The following is a 22,345-nucleotide window of genomic DNA, read 5'->3' on the forward strand; positions in this document are numbered from 1 at the left end:
CTTCTGGCTGCAGGGCACTTATTGAGCTGTCCGGTCACTGCTGTTGGCTTTATTTGCCTGTGCAAGGAGCCAGATCATGTGTAGGAATCATTTACTGCCTTTCAACCCCTCTGCCATTGCCAAGAGCGTGCAAGGGAACAGGCAGGCACTCGATGTTTTGAGCCAAAGGGCCGTGGACACCACAGCAGTAGTTGCTGGCAAACACACAAAACCCAGGGCTGGATCCAGCAGGGACTTTCTGAGATTACTTCTGGGCAAGGCAGGGGGTGGGCAACACAAAGAAAATAGCCCCTCCTGTGGTGTTTCAGCCCTGAGGGGAATTCAAATGTCACATCTTGGGAATTTTCCATCCCAAGCCCCTTGTAAAATGCAAAGCGCTTTGCTTCTGAGTCCTGCCAGCGGAAGGGTTCAGTGCCAAAGTGAAAGGCTTCCTAAAAATGGGCTGATCTAGAGAGGGGGGCGATTTAAGAGCTATTGAGAAACAAGGAAGGACAAACAGTGTTAGGTCATTGCTTCTGCAAACACAGCCAAGGCTGTTCCTCTATAAAAGAGAGAGAAAGCAGTTCCAGAGCCATCACAGACTTGGAGGGGACAGTCTGTGACCAAGGCTGCTGCTGCCCCTCCTCGGCACCCGACTCCCTGCTCAAGTATGAAACTCCTACTCTCCACTGTGCTGTCCTTCGGGATAGTGGGTAAGTGTCTGCCGAAAGCAGTGCTTGGGGAAAGGAAGCCAAAACCATTGTGGACCCGGGCTTCCCCCTAGACAAGGCTTCTTTAGAGCTGCAGCAGGTGCCAGACCCAGGGAGCTGTTAAGTAAAAGCCAGGACATAAAGCGGTGTTGGCTTTGGCTGCTGTGGATCTGTCAGTGAGGATGGTATTTCGAGTGTTAGTGACAGCAGCTTTCTCCTTGGGCAGCCCGTGGGGGCTGGGGGAGGGCTGCAGCTCCCCACAGCGAGCTGCCAGGCAAGGAGAAGGGATGATCGGCACCCATCACCACGGAGGAGACTCCTCAGGAGAGGCTCCGCATTCCTGCTGTCACAGGGTGAAGGGAAAAATCATCCTCCAGCCAACAGTTGTGCCGGGAGAGGAGCATGGGCTCAGCCCCCGGAGGGGAGAGACTACTGCAAGACTGGCTGGTACATTTTAACCCACATGTGCTGGGTTAGACCTGAAGATAGTGACACTAAAATTGAGGTTAAATAATGAAAGAGTCCCTGTGCTTCCCCCTCTGCTCCTGCGGGGCTCTGTCCTGCTGCTGCAGGTACACTTTTCTTGGGTTCCTGTGTGTTTTATGCCAAAATTGTGCTGCTGCAGGGCTGACTATGCTTGGAGTGATTCTTTCCTCTCTTTCTGCTCACAGCTCTGGCAGGCAGTGGGCAGGTAGCCACAGCAAGGAGGTTGCTGCTGTCTACACCTGACCTGGAAAGGGAAAGAGGGATGCCCTTCTGGGAGTAGGTAGCAGGTCTCTTCTGACCCCCTATAAAGTGTGGTGGGGGTCAATGTCTTCTGGTGGGAATTGCTGCCTGTGCCACTGGCATTGGAAAGTCCTTGAGCACCTTTTCTGAGTATTAGCACACAAGGTTGTTTTTTATGGCTTCTCTTTCTCCCCTGAATGGAAGGAGCAAAGAGGTTTCCCAGAAGCCCTGCAAGAGTGGCCAAGGCACTCAGGTCCCATTACCCTCCCAATGTCTCCAATGCAGCCGGGCCAACTCCCTCAGGAGGTCCCCATCCAGCCTCTGCCCTGGACAGGATGGTTGCCAGCATTAGAATAAGGCGACCATGGCCAAGACTTGAAAAACATAAATGATGGCAGCAGAAATTAAGGTTAAAGATTGGTGACCAAATTCAGCACCTCCACTGGGAGGAGGGGAGGCATCTGCTGGTAAGGTTATGGCTCAAAAAGTACGTTTGCTGGCAGGGTTATGGCTCAAGTACAGAGAAGAAATTTCGGAGGTGAAAGAGAAAAGGGAAAGGGCACACGTTAATCTGAGATGTTTGAATGAAATATGCCACTGGGGGTTTGGAGGGAGCACGCTGTGCAAGTGACCTCTTGGTCTGCACAGCCCTGCTGGGAAGGGGCAAAGTTAAGGTACTCAGCACAAGCTGGCCACATCCTTGAACTGCAAGTTTCCAGCATTTCTGGGGTTCAGGTTGCTGGAGAAGGTGAGAGTCTGTGTCCACCTGAGGTCTTTGCTGTGCTCTGCTCTCCCAGAACAGCCACTCAGCTGCATTTACTGGTTAGGGCACTTGTAGAAGGACTATGGTGGTGCTGTGGCATCTCTGTTTGTGGGTGTATTGGGGGAGGTGAGATATAAAGAGACAGTTAAATATATCAGATCATCCAGCTGCCAAGGGGGTGAGAGTAGCAGAGTTCTACACACAGCCTGGCCAGGTCAGAGCTGCTCTCCCTCTGGGGTTATTTGCAAAGGCTCTGCTTCAGTGTCTGCCTTTGCTTTCCATTTTTGCAAAAGTTTGAGCTTAATTTCTTCTGTTGAAGCGTGCGGATTTGTTCTCATCCTGTGCATGTTGCTGTAAGCCCAGGCTGCTTGAATCATGATTGTCCAGGGACAGGAATGATCCTCTCAGACATTTCTGATGGTGCACACATCAGGCAAGAAAGAAAGGACCTTCCTGCATGACTTAGGAGGTGTGCAAGGGAGATCCTGCACCTCGCCATCACCCAAGGCCATGACAGCAGGGAACCAGAGACCTTGTACTCGCAAAGATGCTGTTTCTCTCTGATCAATGCCTGTCCGCCTCTCTCAGACTACTAATTTCTGGTTCTTTCTATAGCTTTCTGTTCTGCTGCGCCCCCAAAGACAAACATCAAGTGGTGCACAATATCCTCAGCAGAAGAGAACAAATGCAATACCCTGCGGGACCACATGCAACAAGACAACTTTGCATTGAGTTGCCTGCAGAAAGCAACGTACCTTGACTGCATAAAAGCCATCTCGGTGAGTGGGCTGCAAATACCTGGGCACTGAGGATGTTTCAGCAGCCTGTTACACCCAGAGGTGGAGTTTTCTTTTAGTCACTGGTTGTCACCTGTGACCCCCCTGTAGAGAAGGAGTCATCCGCAAGGATCCAGGAGAGACTCTGGGAAGAGTTTTTCCTGCTCTTAGTTAATTGATGAAATCTCTTTGTTGTTTAGAATAATGAAGCAGATGCCATTAGCTTGGATGGAGGTCAAGTTTTTGAGGCAGGCCTTGCCCCCTACAAGCTGAAGCCCATTGCTGCTGAAGTCTATGAACACAGCGAAGGTACATTTTCATGCAGTGTTTTTAAGCCAAGTGGTGGTAACAAACTGAGAATGCAAAGGCCATCCTTTCCACGCAGAGTTCCCATATTATTTTGGTTGAGGGTCCAAAATATTGCCCCTGGCCTACAGATCTCAGAGGGGAAGGGGTAGGGGGCAGTTCAGTAAAATGTGAATCATCACCCACGGCCACAGTGTCACTGCAGTGGAAAGGGGGAGAGCCAGTGCCCCATTTCTGTCATTTGCTGCAGTGAAAGTCTCTGATCCCATGATGGGATGGAGAGCACCATGAGCAGAAATCACAGTCCTTCTGAAGCATGGCATTAAAATTGTGCTGGTCCCAGAGATCTTCTGCTTTCAAGTGGCCTTGAACCGTGAGGGTAAAACACAGAGCTAGATGGCACAGATAAACTGTGTACCCCCCTGTGCAGTGAACAAGACAAAAAAAAAATCATTGAAGAGGCAACAGCATTATGAGTGGTTGGGGAGGAACACCCAGTTGAGATCACTGAGGCAAGAAGTGCAGGCAATACCCAGGAAAAAAAAAGAGAAGTATAAAAAGTGCTCTGCGCCATCCCTTCTGATAGGAGTTAGATCCATGTCTCCATCCCTACTCACTTGCTGTACAATCCTTCATCTTTCTCCTGGGAGCCAAACAGATGCTATTTCCTCACCACATCCAAAGCTCCCAATCTCTTTTGACCTCTGCCCTGGAGTTCAGCCTGTCTGTACACAATGTGCAGGATCAAAGCAAAATGGCAGAGTAGTTCTCAACATGGGAGCTAAGAAAAACAGATATTAAATGGAAGGCTGAGGTCTCAACCACCCCTAAAACTCAGTCACTGTATCCATGGACTAGGTATAATTTTAAAGATTAAAATTGGACTTTCAGTTTCACAAAGCTTGCGTATGTGCTTCAGTGGGCAACAGCATTTGAGAAGAGACTTGCCAGGGGACATTTGCCAAAAAGACTTGTTGAAGCTCCTTACAAAACTGTGGCACATCTGATGTCTGTCCTGTGGCAAGGCACTTTGAGTGTGATAGTGTTTTCAGCTCACTTTTTTTTAGTTGAAATGCACATCATTGGTTCAATATTGGCAGTGTAGCTCATCTCTAAGAAAATGAGAAAACCATAAGCATTCAAACAAATTGCTAGTTATATGGAAGTGCAGCACTTTGTTCCCTGAAATAGGGGGTTTAGTAGGATTTGAAATGTCCCCAAGTCCTGTTTTCTCATTGCCTTATTGCTTTTTCCTGCACTGCAGGCTCCACCACCAGCTACTATGCTGTGGCCGTCGTGAAGAAGGGAACAGACTTCACAATAAATGAACTGAGGGGAAAGACCTCCTGCCACACAGGCCTGGGCAGGTCTGCTGGCTGGAACATCCCGATTGGGATCCTCATCCACCGGGGAGACATCGAGTGGGATGGCAAAGACTCGGGCTCCATTGAGCAAGGTGAGGTGGCAGGGACGGATCGACGGTGGGAGTCAAGCCAGGGGTGGTGGTACAGTGAAAGAGATGTTGCCCAATGTTCTGGGGGGATCCAGAGGTGGCTCACAGGGCACTGGCATTCCTTGTGCACCTCCTCCCTTCCCATCCTTCTAAAAGTGAATTTCTGACTCACTGTTGCTTGTTTCTCACCCACAGCCGTGGCCAATTTTTTCTCTGCCAGCTGCGTCCCCGGTGTCACCACTGAACCCAAACTGTACCGTCAGTGCAAGGGGGACTCCAAAACCAAAATGTCCCGCACGGGACCTTATTCTGGATATTCTGGAGCTTTTCAGTGAGTGAGAGTTATTTGTCCTTTGGGGAAATATCCTAGCTCTGACACATGGAAGTTTTCATTAAACCAGGGAGGGCCGTGCTGTATTCAGGGGTCCTGAGAGGACTGAATTACTTGTCTGCCATTATCATTTCTTCCCTGCCAGCATAGCTTTTTTTTTTTTTTTTGGAAAACCACTTCTCTATGGCTGCAGTTTGTGCCAAAAATAATTTGCTGAAACAGGAGATAGAGAGCCACAGTGTCTATTTTTCTAACTTCTCTTCTGTTCCTCCCCCCTGCAGCTGTCTGAAAGAAGGAAAAGGAGACGTGGCTTTTGTGAAACACACAACTGTTCAAGGTGAGCCTGCAAGATCTCTTGTTTCTCCTCTTTCTAGTCCAATATCTCGCTGCCACTCCATCCTGCAATTCGCCTACACTGTGCAGCTTTCATTCCTCCCCATGTTGGCCCAAAACCTCTTCTTTCATCTCTTGAAACATGTTTTGTGCATTCTGGACTAAGCCATCCTTGTTATTGAGAAACAGGATTATGGCGGGTCCACTTTTTCTTCTCTGAGGTTCTTCTTTGTATATGGAAAACCTGTTTAGTGCTGTATCTCAGAGCCAGCCGTAATGTGAGCAATTGAGCAGGTCACCCATCCCTCTGGGAGGGATTTTGGAGGGAATTCACCCACAGCCAGAGTCCACTGACTCTGTACTTCTCGGAGATGGAGGATGGCCTTGCATGTCCAGGACCTGCAGTGAGCTCAGTGGAGGGTCACCAAGGAGGGTCCCTGTCATGGGGCAGGGACAACTGTCCAGCAAGGAGATGCTCTGTGGGGAGAACTTGGTCAGCCTGGGGAATTTTTTTCCCCTTGAGGACAAGAAAATAATGGGACAGTTTTCCCAGGACAGCTGTGCACTCTCCATCCTTGAAGGGTTTCAAGATCCATCTGGAGCAACCTGGTCTGCCCCTGCCTTAAGCAGGAGCTTGGATCAGAGGTCCCTTCCCACCTGAATTCTCTTGTAACCTTGTGACCTCAGTCCTGGGCTTTTTCTTCAGCCTCGACCTGAGTTACCTAACGGCCTTCACAGACCATGTGCAGCTCCTGGCCTGTTCAATCCATTTGTATGCTGTTTGTAAACTTATTTGTATCCATTTGCACATAAATCCTCCTACTGTTGGGTTAGTCATGACAGAGGCAGAGATGATCTCTCCTCCTCAGGCATTGCTTTTGTACAACCACTGTGACCCCAGTCCCATTGCAACCTGTCTCCCGCAAAGAATTCTCCCCTGAGCTCCAGCAGAAACAAATTAATTACAAAGCTTCCCTAGATGGGATTTTTTTGTCTATTTTCACGGTGATGCAACTCATAGTTCCTCCCTTCCTCCAGAAAATGCCCCGAATGAGAAGGAGGAGTATGAGCTTCTGTGTCTGGACGGCACCCGCCAGCCCGTGGACAACTACAAAGCCTGTCACTGGGCCAGGGTTCCTGCCCACGCCGTGATGGCTCGAGATGACAACAAGGTCAATGACATCTGGAACTTCCTCTCCAAAGCACAGGTATCATTGTTCTCTCCTTTCCTTCCCACAGCATCCCCTCTTCTCTCCTCTGGCTTTGGTTGCTCTCTCCAGCTTTCCAAGAGTTTTGGTTATGGTCATATGCTGATTATTTTTCCCCTGTGGCAGGAAAAATTTGGTGTGGGCACAACCAGCACCTTCCACCTCTTTGGGCCGCCTGGCAAGAAGGACCCAGCCCTCAAAGACTTGCTTTTCAAAGATTCTGCAGTTCAGCTGAAGCAAATCCCATCACTGATGGATACCCAGCTCTACCTGGGCTTTGATTACTATGGTGCCATCCAGAGCCTTCAGAAAGGTAGGCAGGGCATGAAACACCAAAGTCCTGTCAGTGTGTGGAAGTGTTGGCATTGACAAATATGTCTGGGCAAAAGGAACGCGATTTTTTCAGACACATATTTATCATCTGCAAAATATTTCCCATGTAATCACATACTCTTCACAAACGTCACTTACAAAAGGAATTTGTTGAGTCCAAACCCAAAATAACATCATCACCACTCTGATAAAAACATAAAATTTGCACAGACTCCATACAGGTTATTGCTGAATGGTGTTAGAGATTGGGCATGGTCAAAACTGCTTCTCAGAAAAGCCATTGCTGGATGCAAAAAGAGGGAAGAACCTGGAACACCAGGTCCAGCACTGGACACTTGAGGGAAACAGTGTCCTTTTTTTCCAGCTAGACTCATCAAGCATTTACTGATGGCTTTCTGAAAGTCAAACATCCCAGAAGTGTATCTCCGAAACTCACTTAGAATGAATAGTACAATTTAAAGTACCTCACTTCTGTGAAGTGGCATTTATGGACTTCACATAACATCAGATTATTCAAATGCTGTTTCACAGAAGCATAACTAGGTTGTAATTACCCAGCTCAGTCTGGTCTTAGTCTCATGGTTGTCTGGGCTGTGAGGAGTGGAGAAATGTGAGATATATTATAGGCAGCAATACCAAGTATTATTGACATATGGGGGTTTAGTGGTTGTGCTGTTTTAGCTAACAGAAATCTGCCTGAGTGGCCTGTGTTATGCAGAAATTCGCCTTTCAGATCTGTAAGTTGGTTTTTGAGCACCCTTCAGCTTACAAATCACCCTTTCTCCTCATGCCAGCTCATTAGACAGGAACATCTTGCCCCGAGCAGCAGCAGGTTGGTGTGTACAGGCAGTTTCATGGCTGAGTCCCACGTACTTCTCACCCAGGAAGTGGCCCATTTGCTCCATAGGGTTCTGGGCTTATCCTGGTTTTCCCCTGACTTTCCAGACCGTCTGACCCCCAGCCGCAGAGGGAACAAGACCCAGTGGTGTGCAATAGGCAGGGATGAGAAGAAGAAGTGTGACGTCTGGAGCGTGATGAGCAACGGGGAGGTGGAGTGCATCGTGGCAGAAGACACCAAGGAATGCATCATGAAGATCATGGTATAGCTTTTTTTTCTCCTTTTCTTCTCACTGTGAACTCTCCAGCTGCTTCTTTTACAATCTGACCTCTGAAAAGCCCTGGCCTGGGGACACACAGTGTTCCATTACTGTTGCAGAAAGGTGAAGCAGATGCCATCAGCCTGGACGGAGGCTTTGTCTACACTGCCGGCATGTGTGGCTTGGTGCCAGTGGTGGCAGAGAGCTATGAGGGTAAGCACAGCCCCTTCTGTCCCTCAGAGCTCAGGTGGTGGGGAATGGGCTGGTGCCAAAGTGCTGGGTTTATTCTGGAGTCTAGAACGCAGGTTCAGTGCTGCATCCTGCAGAAAATACATGAGGCAACTCTGCTCAGCACTCGTCTCGTCTTTCCATGAGGTGGGGGGAGAGCAGGCATGGATAGTTGAGAACATGGCAACCTCCAACTCCTCTCTTCTTTGTTTTAGTCCTGTTCACGTCCTGTCCCTACCCTTTACACTGGTCTCAGTAAAACCAGTTGTTTTAGCTCAGAGGAGCAGCTGGATGTCGTGCTTTGTTCTTTTGATGCACAAGGCGTTCCTGAAAGAGTCACTTCTAGAATGAAGTTTCTCCAGAAATTAGTGAGCTTGATCCTTTTTTGGGGTTTGAGTTCTCTTCTGTTCAGTATCTTCTTCTTTTCCTCTCCCACAGAGAACCACTGCAGTGAATCGGAAGAAGAACCAGGTAATTACAGCCAACAGAGGGACAGAAAACAGTCCTGAGGGATATAAGCAGTAAAATATATGCAGTCATGAGTGGAGAACAAATAGCCTGTCTCCACACAAAGAGCCACGGTGTCCAATGTAGATATTAAAATTTTGGGAGTCAGGTTTAACAGTCTGGGTCTGCAAGGAGATACCAAGGCAAAGCAAACAGTAACAGCAGAGATTTGCATGGTCACATCACGACAGCATCAGGGCTTGAACAGGGAAAGAGGGCCTGGGCTGTAGCATTAGGGAATTGTTCTTTCTGGGAATGGGAAGGGGGAGAGGAGGGAAGGTTCTTGTCCTTTGCTAAAGAGAGAATAAGAAATCAAGAGGGGACAAGAAATCCTCATGTATGTCTTGCTGCAGCCTTCTTGCATACTCAAGTATCAGGGTAGGCAGGGAAATGTCAGGGATAATAATTTCCCAGAAGCATGGTGGAAGTAGACGCATCACATCTACAGACACTTCCATTGTTGCTGCCCGGCCAACAATTTATAAGTGCAAAGTATTTCTGTTTACTGTTCATATATGCCCATTCCCAAGAGAAGCCTTTGGCCTCCTTAGGGATCACGGTAGGATCCTTGGGTCAGGCCTTAATTCTCCTTCATTTTATTCTCTGAAAGCAACCTACTTTGCTGTGGCTGTTGTGAAGAAATCTGACAGAGACATCACATGGAACAACCTGCAGGGTAAGAAGTCGTGCCACACTGCCGTGGGGAGAACTGCCGGCTGGAACATCCCCATGGGCCTGATTCACAACAGGACAGGGAACTGCAACTTCGGTGAGTCCAGTTTGGCACCCATTTCTTCCAGCTGGGAATCTGCTCACAAAAATGTTTTCCCTTCCTTCATGTGGTCTTCAAAGTTTCTCGTGCCTCAAAGATTCCCACTTGGAGGTGGGAAATGGGAAAGGCTCTGTTATTTAAGGTTTCACTGAGCAAAATTTTAGGCTCTTGGTGGCTGCTTCAGAGTAAGATACAGCACATCAGCTGCCTTGGGGGGCTTTGCTTTCTATTTGCATCTCTCCCCTTCCCTTTGCAGCAGCCCAACCAAGAGGTATTCCCAAAAATGGAATATGGGCTGCCCTGGTGCTTGTGCAGGGTGTGGAGTGGGGCTAAAGGATGAAATTCGGGAGGGAGGGGGAGGGCTGAGAACAGGGGACAGAGGTTGATTTCATTCAAGAAACTTAAAGGGACTGATCCGACTGCCTGAGAATTCATTGAGAATTATGGTCCAACAAAAATAATTTGGAAATGTTATTGACCAAGGCAAAGTAAACACAATTACTAAACAGAAATCTCTAACCAAAAAAGGGTATTAGTGTGAGTAAGTTTTATTCTCAGCCTCTCCATCCTTCTGCCTGCCTTTCTCACTGTCCCTTCTCCCCCCAGAGCTCTGGCATTGCTGCCAAGTGCATCTCTGCTGACCCATAGCGGCCGTGCAGGCTCAGGCTGGCTCTGTGAGAGCTGGGAAAGGTTCGCAGGAAAAACATTCTTCTTTTTACACCAAGGTAGTGCCTATTGCACTTAAGCCTTAGGCTCTACTTCCTTGTTTAATCACAGAATCACAGAATGGTTTGGATTGGAAGAGACCTTAAAGCACACCCAGTTCTACCCCACTGCCACAGGCAAGGACACCTTCCACTAGCCCAGGTTGCTCCAAGCCCCATCCAACCTGGCCTTGGACACTTCCAGGGATGGGGCAGCCACAGCTGCTCTGGGCAACAATAACAATAATTATCAATAATAACAAGACACAGGTTTCACAGTGAAAACCAGATGCACGTGATTTCCATCTCCCCATTGACCAGTAACAAAAAGCCAGGGCATTTAACTCAGGTTATTAAAACAAAACCTAACTTTCCAGGGGAGGAAAAGTGAATTTTCCCTATTTCTGCCTTCAGATGAATACTTCAGCCAGGGCTGCGCTCCCGGATCTCCTCCCACCTCCCGCCTCTGCCAGCTCTGCAAGGGCTCTGGGGGGGTCCCTCCGGAGAAGTGCGTGGCCAGCAGCCACGAGCAGTACTATGGATACACTGGAGCTTTGCGGTGAGTGCTGGGAACACTCAGGCTGCCTCTGGCTAATCCCGGGGGTTATGGGTGAATCACAGCTGGAGCACAGCCTCGTGTTGACACTAATTTGCTGACCCCCTCTTTTTCTCCGTTCCACCGCAGTGTCTGTAATATTATACATATGTGACATGTTTTGTCTTTGCTTCCTGAAAAATGATGCAAAATCTGTGAATTCTGTAAAACTGATGTCCTGATGCCCCAGGCAAACCAGGAGAGACACAAGACCTTCTACAATGGCAGCAATGCTCCACTTTTAATAGAGATAAGGAGTGTAAAGTGTTTCAGATACCTTTAAAATATTCATGGCAGGACTCCTAGACCTGGCTGTCCTCAGAGATTAATTGTACAAAATAAGACACAGGTGTAAATGAAATCTGTAGGAAAGGGCCAGGATTCAAGCACACACATCACTGGCCTCTTTCTACTTCCCAGGTGTCTGGTGGAGCAGGGAGATGTGGCCTTTATTAAGCATTCCATTGTCGAGGAGAACACTGATGGTACGTGATTATTGCACAGCTCGCGTCAGGGCTGCCTTCCCCTTCTGCCTTATTACTCAGATGTTGTGAGGCTGATGTTCTCCTGCTACACAAGACCTCTGAATCTCCAAACCCCTTCTCTGTAAAGGCAAAAGTAAAGAAAGCTGGGCCAAAGATCTGAAAATGGACCAATTTGAGTTGCTGTGCACTGATGGGCAACGGGCAAATGTCATGGACTACAGGAGGTGCAACCTGGCCAAAGTTCCCACACACGCCGTGGTGACACGTCCTGAGAAAGCAAAACAAGTCCGTGAGATGCTGGAGAGACAAGAGGTTTGTAGTGCTGAGAGTGGGAGAAATGCCCTGGGGTTGCCTTTATGCTCTGATTTTCCCCAGGTCAGAGTAACGTGGAAGATTTTACCTGGTATGGGGCGACAGCCTTGTCCCTTGTCCTTGCCCTTCCTCCATCCCTCCCAAACCATTCTTTCTCCTCTGCCACCTTAGCAAATACAACTTCAGGGAACAGCTGGATCGTAGTAGCTGCTGCTGTCACACTATACTTGTGTGACATGAATTTATCACGTCCTTTCTGGGCTCTGCTCTTGCTGGTGTGTCTCAGAAACTCCTCTGGGGTGCCCGGTCTCTGCCACAGCTGAGTCAGGCTCAGCCCCCACAGCAGCCCCCCTGCACACACACAGTTCTACAGCCACTGGGGCCAACATAAGTGGGTTAAACCATATCTGTTTGTCACTGCAAACGTTAATATTTGCTCCATCCAGGCTCTGCTGAGAGGCCCTTGGGAAGTCAGTTCCTTTTGCTCCCGCCTCATGGCTAAGGCACGACACCTGCTGGCAGCACCTGCTGATGGGCTCTGCATGATAAAATGGGGGGAAAAATGTGCCCTCCTGTGACAGATCCCTCCTCTAAGCACATGGACAGAAAATTCACTCCTAAATTTCTGGAGCCTGGCTTGGGGCTCCCCAGGATGATGGTGAAGGACCAGAACCAAGAGTTAAGCTTGCATGAGCTGAATCCTGCCAGCTTTCTACTTCTCTTCTCATTGTGCCTTTATTTCAGAGACTGTTTGGAGCAAAAGGAATCAAGAATAAGGATTTCAATATGTTTGCATATGAAACCAAGGATCTCCTGTTTAAAGACTTGACCAAGTGCCTGGTGAAGCTCCGCGATGGAATAACGTACAAGGAATTCCTCGGAGATCAATACTATGCTTCACTTGCCAGCCTCAACACCTGCAATCCATCAGGTAACTGGAATTCCCAAGGGGAATTCTCTGAATTGCAGTTCTTACCTCACAGGCACAGACAGTTTCTTCTGGGACTGTCCATTTAATGCCTTTTAAGCAAAATGAGGATAACTTAGAAGGATGTCACTACACTTTTCTCCAAGGTCCTTGGGTGAACTGAGAACAGACTTAAAATCTGGTGTTTTGGCAGTAACATGAATAAAAGATTTTTCCTCACCTCTAGAAAATACACACTTCGAGAAATGGCACAAAGAACCCACCTGGACCCATCAGTGCGGGCCCAGAGTGATCTGTGGTTACCGCCCTTTTTTTTTGTGGCACACCATGGATTTTCCAAGTGATGACATTGTTGGCATCACTGTTGGGACCAGAGTGTTTAAAGGCAGGATCTGAACTTCTCCCTGTCCTTTCTTTTTCCAGATCTTCTCCAGGTGTGCACCTTCCTTGAGGACAAGTAGTGAGCTGGGAAGGATTCCTCGCTGAAGGGGGAGAAAACCTCAATTTACGACTCCTCTTGTGCCCTCAGCACTGAACACTGAGGGCTCTCTGCCTTCACTGCTTTCTCTGCCCTCCCTCATCACTCTGAAAGTGGCTCCTTGAGACTTTACAGTTCTCTGCTGCCATCACAGCAAAAAAATAAAATCTCTAATCTAAACAGGCATCCTGAGATTTTTCAAAATGGTCCTTAAGCCCATTCCTTCCTCAGCATATCTTCCTGTAGGACAGATACCAATGTGGTTATTGTCACTTACATCTATTGCTGCCCATTAGAGAAACTTTCACCATTTGCCAAAGCAAAATGGATTCAATGCATCTTAGAGCCCAATTAACAGGTGTTTTGTACTCTCTGTGCTTTTTCTTTGCCTGGGTTATCCTATTATCTCCCCAGCAGATGACAGTTCCCAAGTGTGGCTGGGACACAGGAAGAGGGAAAGTGTTTATGTCAGGGAAGCTGAAGGCTGGAGAAGAGGGGAAAAAAAACAAACAAACAAACAAACCAAAGTAATACAGTGGTTCAGTGGTTGTAAGATGGGAGGTGTGAATAGAACTGCTCTGTCTCATATCTCAGCTGGCTGAGTCTGAATCACTTCCACCTGGCAGGACTCTTAAAACACGTAAACTTATTGACAAGGAGAGTCCAGGCTTAGGATTCCTTTCTGGAAAAAAATCTAGGACTTAGAAAAGTGTGTGTTTTGGAAGTCTGTCAGATGTGCTGCTGACCTGAAAACAAACATGTAGGTTTGTTTTCTCTGAGTCTGATCCATGGTGATGAAAACAAAAAGGCGAGATAAATAGGTCTGCTGAGGCTCTCTGCTTTAGAGGAGCAGTCTGGGGTCATCCAGCAGATCCTAGCCCCGTTGTCATGGCAGACACAGAGGAGTTGTTGAGGGCACAGAGGTGCTGAGAGCTCCTGGCCTTGAGGGAATGAATATTTTGATGCATATGGTGTGTGTGGTGAGAAGTCCACCAGCCTGACTGAAGATCCCCTTGGATGACAGAAATGTAGGGTGTGATGGGAAAGGATGACATGTAGTCCCTCACATTTATGTAGGATGAAGTACACTGGGCAGGTGGCTCTTTTAACCAGTTCTTCAAAACTAGGAAAGAAAGAGAATCAATGCCTCTAAGTTGCTTCTACAGCTCACTGTGGCTGCGCTTAGAAATATATCCCTAAGAGAAGAGAAATCATTTGTGTTCTGTATCAAGTGTAATGCTTTGTCCAATAAGTAAAAGGCATGGATAAAAGGAAGCTCACTAGAGGATCCCTTTGGTGGAAAGGTACCTCTGGGGTTCTCCAATCCAACCTCCTGCTCAAAGACAGGAGTCAACCAGGTTGCTCAGGGCTTGACCTCCACGACCTCCCTGGGCAGCCTGTCCCACTGCCTGGCAGCCCTCAATGGGAGGAGGTTCCTCTCACACCCACTCTGAACCTCTCTGGTTTCAACACATTCCCATTGCTCTTCATCCTGCACCATCGTGAAAAGCCTGGCTCTGCTTCCTGATCTCTGATTCAAATGGGGCTGTACCTTTTTGGGTCACAACAGCCCAGGCTTGGGGCAGAGAGGCTGGAAAGCGGGGAAAGGCCTCGGCGTGCTGGTGACGGCGGCTGGACACGAACCCAGGTGTGCCCAGGTGGGCAGGAGGCCAAGGGGCTGGAGCGTGTACAGGGAAGGGAACGGAGCTGGGAAGGGGCTGGAGCAGCAGGAGGGGCTGAGGGAGCTGGGGGGGCTCAGCCTGGAGAAAAGGAGGCTCGGGGGGGACCTTCTGGCTCTGCAACTCCCTGACAGGAGGGGGGAGTCAGGGGGGTCGGGCTCTGCTCCCAGGGAACAAGGGACAGGACAAGGGGAAACGGCCTCAGGCTGTGCCAGGGGAGGTTTAGACTGGAAATAAGGGAAGATTCCTTCCTGGAAAGGGTTGTCCAGCCCTGGCACAGCTGCCCAGGGCAGCGATGGAGTCCCCATCCCCGGGGGGATTTAAAAGCCATGTGGATGTGGCACCTGGGGACATGGGATAGCAGTGGCCTTGGCAGTGCTGGGGGAACGGTTGGACTCAATGGCCTTGGAGGGCTTTTCCCACCCCAACTATTCCATCATTCCTTGTTTTTCCGGGCTTAACATTCCCGGTCCCCCGGCAAGTCTCAGCCCACCCAGGTCTCCCGGGGGAACTACAACCCCCATGAGAGCCCGCGCCCACCCTTCCCGCCCTGCGGCGGGGCCGGAAGCGGAAGTGCTGTGCGGCCACGTGTGCGGCCATGGCGGACGGGCTGGAGCCGGACCTGGCGGCGCTGCGGGGGGAGCTGAGCGGCCCTGCCGCGCTCTCGGTGCTCATCGCGCTCATCGCCGTCGCCATCACCTTCCGTGAGTTGCGGGAACCCTCTCTCCCCCCGCCCCAGGGCCTGCCACGCTCGCTGAGGGGGCGCCGGTGCCGGCGGACGCGGGCTCGGACGTCCCCTTCTCATCCTCCTCCTGCGCCTCCTCTCTCCCGCAGTGATCTGGCGGTTCGTGCAGGGCAGGAGGAGCAGCAGGAAGGCCGTGCTGCTACTGGGCCTCTGCGACGCGGGGAAGACGCTGCTCTTCGCGCGGGTGAGCGGGGAGGGGATGCCCGGCTCCGGCATCTCTCGTACAGAGGGGAAGGCTCTCTCTTTAGTTCGGGTTTTATTCTCTCACTGAGACCTTTAAAAAGGTGATTTTAGAGATGTAAAGAGGGATGGAGACCGGGTTTTGTCTACCAAGGAGTGTCAAAAGAAATGGTCTTTTGTTTCGAATTTGTCACAGCAAAAGGTTTTTGAGTACTTGAACTCATCCAGGTCTGCAGCTTCCCCCCGAGGGGCAGCTCCGATCTCTGCTCGGTGTGAACGGGGACAGGACCCGAGGAAAGAGCTGGAGCTGTGTCGGGGTGGTTTAGGTTGGGTATCAGGGAAAGACTCTTCCCCCAGAGGGTGGCTGGGCACTGAACAGGCTCCCCAGGACAGTGGTCATGTCCCCAAGGCTGACAGAGCTCAAAGGACAACACTCTCAGGAACATGGTGAGATTGTTGGAGTGTCTGTTCAGGGCCAGGAGTTGTACTGGATGATCCCTGTGGGTCCCTTGCAGCTCAGAACATTCTGAAAAGTCTGAAAATGCAAGGAGCACAGTTTTTAATTAATTGGGGAAAATGACCCTTGCAGTAATTTCCTGCATGTAAACCGAGATCGGATCTCTGGAACCCTTTACTCCTCACAGACCATCCCAGTTTCTGAGCAGATTAAAGGTGATGCCAGTGATTCAAAGCCTGGACACTGCTTTGGAGTGTTTTTTAAGCCTCTCAGGCTCCTTTTTGTGAGAACTACCTGTTCCCCACAGCTGCTGTCGGGCAGATACCGGGACACCCAGACCTCGATCACCGACAGCTCGGCCACGTACCGGGTCAGCCGGGACAAGGTGAGTGCACAGTGAGGCTGGAATTGTCTGGGGCTGCTCCTGCCTTCTCCTGCTCCCTGTGCCAAACCTGGGTTGATCTTTTTCTGCTGCTCAGTCCCCAATTTGCCCCGGGTGCAGGACAGGATTTTTCCAGGCAGTGCACATGAAGAAAGTAGGGAAATGCTGGGATTTAGGGCAGGTTCTTTTTACTTTGCTCCTCAAACAGTGAAACCTTTGTGGCTGAACACCATGGCTGTGGGGGCAGCATGAGGGAGATTTGTGAGGGGCATCGTTCAGTCACGGTTGCCTTACTTTCTTGGTAGTAATTTCTGGTTCTCTGACAAAAACCTGAAATTAAAAGCTTCATCAGGCTTAAGCAGAGTCTCCAGCTGCACTTTATATGGTCTCAGAAAGGATTTTGTTGCTTTTAGGTCCTAAACTGCCACAGACCTGGTTATTTTCAGCTTACGGCAATTCTTTCATTCTGGAAAAGTCTTGCTGGGTGCACCTTAACTGCTGGGAAATCGTGAAAGTGGGGGGTGTTTGTGTGGCTTCTTGTCAGTCTTCACTAAGAGTGGTGATAATAAGGTTAAAAATTTGGTAAAGGGCTTTTTTTTTTTCATTTTTGTGTCTCTGAGATTGAGCAGACAAGCATTTGGAGGGGGAGAGGTAGTGGAATGCTGCAAGGCATTTCTTTTTTTTTTTAAATGATAGACAAGGTTTCCATTAAAATCCAGGAGCAGTGGGCAGGAAGGTCTCCTGTAGTGTTCCCTCCACTCTGGAGAACAAGGAGCCTTATCTGCAGAGCAGTGACGTGGACCTAGCCAGGCCACTCCTTCTCTTTCATGCCCTGGCTTTGGCTGTCAGGCTGTGGGAAGGGAAACATTTGCAGCTTTCAGGTGAAAAAAAAAAAGTCTCTTGCAAAGGCACTTCTGTGTTATTCCCAGCGAAGTTTGGTGTACTTAGGGAGACCTGCAGTGTGGGAGTAGGTAACTTGGTTCAGAGGGTTTATATTCTATATTTGCAGGACACAGATCCAGGTTTTCCCCAGTCCGTGATCACAGGTACCCCCAGATCAGGTGGGGGTAACACCTTGTTTCTGTTCCCAGGGCACCAATGTGACCTTGATCGACCTTCCAGGCCATGAGAGTTTGAGGCTCCAGTTCTTGGAGAGGTTCAAGGCTGCAGCCAGGTAACGGGGAGGAGTTGGCAGGGCAGCAGGGGGCAGGGGATGTTTTGGAAAGGGATAAACCAAGTGCTGGTGCTGGGAATGCTGTGAGCTGTGCTGGTGGTGCCCTGACAGTCAGAGCTCTGCTGTGGGGTAATGGAGGGTAGTTTTTACTTTGCTTTTATGGAATATATTGAGTTGGGAGGGCCTCACAAGGGTCGAGTCCAGCTCCTGACCCTGCACAGGACAATCCCAAAAATCACACCATGAATTCCTTACTTTGCTGTGCTTGAAGTGCGCCAGCTGCAGTGGGGAGGGTTGGGGGATGTGGAATATCCCTGGGGCAGAGAAGGACGGAATTCCTGCTGGGGCTGGACATGGGATGTGTTTCAGCCAGGAAATGCTGCTGCCCTACACTTGGGTTGGACAAGATCAGACACGGAAACAAATATATCAGCCCAGGCTGGAATTCTTACAGGGGAAGATGGATACAGAGCTGCAGCCCCAGCACATTTCTTCCCTCTCTCCCCAGAGCCATCGTGTTTGTGGTGGACAGTGTGGCCTTCCAGAGGGAGGTGAAGGACGTGGCAGAGTTCCTGTACCAGGTCCTGGTCGATGGCACCGTCCTCAAGAACGCACCCGCGCTGCTCATCGCCTGCAACAAGCAAGGTGCCCTGGCCTGGGCCTGGCATCCAGCCTCACAGGGAATGGGATTCATACCATGGGTGCTGAACTCTGTAGGAGCTGGGATTTCAGCGAAGTGAAGGCTGGAATTTGGATTTAAACTCAGACTACTTAGCAGGAGCGTTTTTGGCATCACTTAGACCTACAGCTCTTTGTGTGGGCTTAAGTAAGGCAGGTGCTTTCTGCTTGAGCAGAGCTGTTCCTCAGACTCCAGGCAGCAGGAAATAGGATCAGCTTGAACATAATGAACTATTCCTACACTCTCATCAGCTTCAATGTTGAAACCAGTCATTTAGCTGCCAAGAGTCATTTGGACTAGCAGGAACACCCACTTACTGAAAAGGACTCGATTTTTAGATCCATGCAGTTTTTACAGTGGAAGTGTGGATCCCCCTGTAACAATCTGAAGTTTTTGGGCAGTATCAGGTCTGGGGTTTGTAGCTGTTTTGTGCACTAATTCAGGAGCTGCCTGAGGCCTTCGTGGCTCCACATGCCCTGCGTGAAAGGGGCTGTGTGGAGCTCTGTAGTGCCAGGACAGGTGGGAGTGCTGTGGCATCAAACCCCATCCTCTGAAGCAGCTCCCTGCCCAGCAAGAAGGAATTAAATCCCTGTGTTGTATCAGGCTGTTTTGTTGTCCCCATTGTCTGCGATCCCAAAGCTCCAACATCCCTTATCCCACACAGGCACAGCTGTCCTTGTCCCGATAACTCTGGTGACTGCACAGCATGAGCTGGCCTTGCTTTAGGAGGGGGAGCCAGCATTCTGAATTCTGACAGAAAGCCAAAGAGCTGATTTCCTTTTCTTTTCTCTCTCTAGATGTCACAATGGCAAAATCAGCAAAACTTATTCAACAGCAGCTGGAGAAAGAGCTGTAAGTATGGAATGGGATCTCGATCCCTCTGAGCTTCTCCTCTTGTCTTTTCTCTTACCTCAGTGCTTGGTGAGCTCCCTTGAGCCATGTCTGAGTTCAGGTGGCAAAAAAGCAGTCTCTTTTGTCTGAGGGCTCAGCAGTGCTGGGTTTACAGTTGGGCTCGATTATCTTAGAGGGCTTTTTCAACCTGAATGATTCCGTGATCCAATAACCCCTTTGGCCAGCAGACGGCAGCAGGGATATTTGTGCTGGTTTCCCTCCCAGGCTGAATATCCAACCTTCCTGTTTTTAAGGCAGGAATTAGTTGCCACATATTCATGTTCTCCAGGGAAATAAGCATTGCTTGGTTCTGGTGTTGAGCATTTTCCAGTTGCCTGTGTGCAGATGTTGGGTTTCTAGGCAGGTCACATGTGCCCTGTTACCACTGTTATTCCTGCAGGCTGGCAGATTGCTGCCATCCTTCCCTGGCAGCTGCCATACTCAGATGTCTATGAGTGGAGAACCCAAGGAAGTGTCTGCTCACTTATTCCTGAACTCTGGGTGTGTTATTTCCCTTTACCCCTTTAATTTAGCTCCATTCTGTGAATAAGAAATATATGGGAGCAGTGGGGGCACTCGATCCCCCTCTCAATCCCCAGATTGGCACACCCAGGCGCTGTGTCAGGGATCCTGCTGATCCCTGATGCCATGGGTGCCTCTCCCTTCCCAGTTAACCTGTTAAACTGGCACAGACCCTGAGGACTGTAGGCTAAATCTTGTGTAATTCCTGTGATCAGTGGGGAAATTGAGCTGAGGACATCATCACCTGACTTGTGCTGCTGTTTATTGCAAAACCAAACCTGCTCAAGCACCTCTCCTTGAGTGCCCTCCTGCCTGTCTTGCTCTCTTGAGCCTCTGCACTTGTGACTTCCAATAGTGGCCAAAGCTCCTGCCTGTGCCTCCCAGGGCAGAGCCCTGGGCCTTCTGTCCTTGGTGTGGCTGTATCCTGCTGGTAGAGCTGCATCCCAAGCATCTCAGCAGCCACAGTATTCCCCTGGTTCCCAGTTCCTGACCCTCTCCCCTCTCTCTCTGCAGCAATACCTTACGGGTGACCCGCTCTGCAGCCCCCACCAGCCTGGACAGCTCAGGGGGTCCTGCCCAGCTGGGCAAGAAGGGCAAGGACTTCGACTTCTCCCAGCTGCCTATGAAGGTGGAATTCGTGGAGTGCAGTGCTCGGGGCAGCAAGGGGGAGGAGGGAGATGCTGACTTGGAGGGCCTGGAGAAATGGCTGGTGAAGGTCGCCTGAACAGGGAAAGACAGGGCTTGGGGGGCAGGACACTTGGGGGCTGAAGGGAAGAAGATAGTCTGGAGCACTTAAATCTCATCTGGCTGTGGAAAGAAGGACCTGAAGCTGGAATTGAGGACTATGGTGTCTTCCTCTGCTGCTCATGGGCTTGGGAGTGACATGACAATTGCTGATGTGATTTCCTCTGTCTCTTCACACTGCAGTGTTTTTATCCTCTCCCCTCTTTGTCCTCCTCTGGGAAGCTGACCCTCTGGACTTCTGTTTCTCCTTCATCTTTAGGCTTTTCATTTGGTAGTTGCCAAGCAAATTAGGAAGGAGTGTACTAGGTGGGTTTTAGAGATTGAAATCTGTACTTTCTTCTGCCTTGATTTAGCATTGCAACCCCGCTGCCTCTCAGAGCCACTGATCACCTCCTGGCTGGGGCTGCTGTCCCCAGCCTCCCACTGCTGATGCACAGGCTCCCTCAGTTGGGCAAGCATTGAGGAGAGTATAAAAGGCTGTTTTCCTCTTTGTCTCTACCTTTCCATTCTTCCAAACTGGTGCAGCCCCATTTCTGTGGGGTTGGAGGGGTCTGTGGAGTGCCCAAACCAGGCTGGCTGCTCTGCTTTAGTCCCTGTGCCCGTGTCCTTGGTGATTTCCTCTCTTGGTCAGCTCTTGGGAGTTGTTCTATAGCTGAGGGCTGTCTTGAAACTGTGGGGTGAGCATGATTTTAGATCCATACCTGCACTCTGTGTAAGCTCTGCCCATGTCAGGCATTTGTCCTACAGTCCCCTGCTGCCTCCTGCTCCAATGGCTGCAGGAAGGTCTTATTTGATATGTAATTAATCACCAGTTGTGGCAAAGTGAGAGGGAAAATCAAGGACCTGCCAGCACATGGGTGTGCTTCCTCCTCCTGAGGAAGGTACTTGAGGAAGAAGGGAAAGAAATGGGAGATTTCCCCAGATTGTGTCTCATTGCACATTGCAGTGTCCTACTGCAGGAATATTTTTCCCTTTTTTTTTTTGTGGCTTTCTATTGTTTTAGAGTTGAGGGAGTGGCTGGCTCCTGGCAGACTCTTTTTGTCCTTTGCAGACCCCTCTTCTCCAGTTTGGTGCTTCCTCCATCGCTCAGCTCATCTGTTGTGTTCTTTTCTTTGGGGCTTTCCCTGTTTCCCTGTAGCATTACCAAGTGTTGGGAAGAGCAGGAACAGCCTTCCCAAAGCCCTGTGACCATAACAAAGCTGATCCTTGTATTTCTAGTCTCGGGAACCCAGTAGCTCTTCCACTATCCATGCAGGAGGTGGGGAGGGTTATATTTACCACGGATATTTATATTCTTCTATTTCCTGCAGCCAGAGTCTTGTCAGAACATGTTTGTCATGCTTTGAGCTCCTTTAGCTGAAGATCCAAGGCTGCCTGCTTCAAATCCATGGTGCCCATGGTTTTGGGCAAAAAATTGCTGGTTTTTTGGGTGGTTGTTCTTGTGAAGATGCACCTCCTTGAAAAGCAGAGGCCAAGCACCAGCCTCTGTGCAAGGGGGATGGAAAGGTACCAGTGAGGCCATGGTTGGTTTTAAGTTATTATTTTTAAAAGTATTCCTGAAATAAAAATTTTTTTTGCTTAAATGTTTGTTCTGAAGTCTTACTTTAGTCTGTGTATTTGCCTTGGCCCTTCCCAGTGGTGTCAGATCCAATTGGTTGGGGCTCTGCTCCTGCTCAGCATGTTTGGGATCAACCTTCCTCCTCCGTGGCCAGGTCTGTGTTGTCAAAAAGCATCCTCTTCTGCACACACAGGGCTTTGGGGTTGGGTGTTTCTGGGTGTGTGTTTGCACCTTAGTCTGAATGTTAGAGAATTGGGAAATTCATTGATGAATTGACAATCACATAGCAAAAAAAATGACTGAAAAACTT

At 49.6% G+C, this 22,345-nt stretch overlaps 2 protein-coding genes across 2 annotated transcripts; both read left to right on the forward strand.

Moving 5' to 3' along the window:
• The first annotated feature begins 358 nt into the window (after positions 1-358).
• Positions 359-13,204, forward strand: TF (transferrin). Its single transcript, XM_032697616.1, has 17 exons — positions 359-692; positions 2,794-2,957; positions 3,155-3,263; positions 4,525-4,716; positions 4,909-5,044; positions 5,326-5,381; positions 6,416-6,585; positions 6,712-6,898; positions 7,864-8,018; positions 8,135-8,228; positions 8,682-8,714; positions 9,361-9,519; positions 10,641-10,785; positions 11,242-11,306; positions 11,434-11,618; positions 12,363-12,549; positions 12,970-13,204. The coding sequence occupies exons 1-17, from the start codon at positions 650-652 to the stop codon at positions 13,005-13,007; spliced, it is 2,118 nt and encodes a 705-aa protein (XP_032553507.1). The 5' UTR covers positions 359-649; the 3' UTR covers positions 13,008-13,204.
• A 2,078-nt stretch (positions 13,205-15,282) lies between these two features.
• Positions 15,283-22,064, forward strand: SRPRB (SRP receptor subunit beta). Its single transcript, XM_032697619.1, has 8 exons — positions 15,283-15,407; positions 15,538-15,632; positions 16,393-16,470; positions 17,559-17,641; positions 18,150-18,286; positions 19,118-19,172; positions 20,247-20,580; positions 21,386-22,064. The coding sequence occupies exons 1-7, from the start codon at positions 15,302-15,304 to the stop codon at positions 20,455-20,457; spliced, it is 765 nt and encodes a 254-aa protein (XP_032553510.1). The 5' UTR covers positions 15,283-15,301; the 3' UTR covers positions 20,458-20,580; positions 21,386-22,064.
• The last annotated feature ends 281 nt before the right edge of the window (positions 22,065-22,345 follow it).

The sequence above is a fragment of the Chiroxiphia lanceolata genome, chromosome 10 (assembly GCF_009829145.1).
Source record: "Chiroxiphia lanceolata isolate bChiLan1 chromosome 10, bChiLan1.pri, whole genome shotgun sequence".
Classification (NCBI taxonomy): domain Eukaryota; kingdom Metazoa; phylum Chordata; class Aves; order Passeriformes; family Pipridae; genus Chiroxiphia; species Chiroxiphia lanceolata.

Coding starts and splice junctions, on each gene's coding strand:
- TF (XM_032697616.1), top strand. CDS start 650: ATGAAACTCCTACTCTCCACTGTGCTGTCCTTCGGGATAGTGG. Junction 8,229..8,681: donor GGTGGCAGAGAGCTATGAGG/GTAAGCACAGCC, acceptor CCTCTCCCACAG/AGAACCACTGCAGTGAATCG. Junction 9,520..10,640: donor GACAGGGAACTGCAACTTCG/GTGAGTCCAGTT, acceptor TTCTGCCTTCAG/ATGAATACTTCAGCCAGGGC.
- SRPRB (XM_032697619.1), top strand. CDS start 15,302: ATGGCGGACGGGCTGGAGCCGGACCTGGCGGCGCTGCGGGGGGAGCTG. Junction 15,633..16,392: donor AGACGCTGCTCTTCGCGCGG/GTGAGCGGGGAG, acceptor TGTTCCCCACAG/CTGCTGTCGGGCAGATACCG. Junction 18,287..19,117: donor CATCGCCTGCAACAAGCAAG/GTGCCCTGGCCT, acceptor TTCTCTCTCTAG/ATGTCACAATGGCAAAATCA.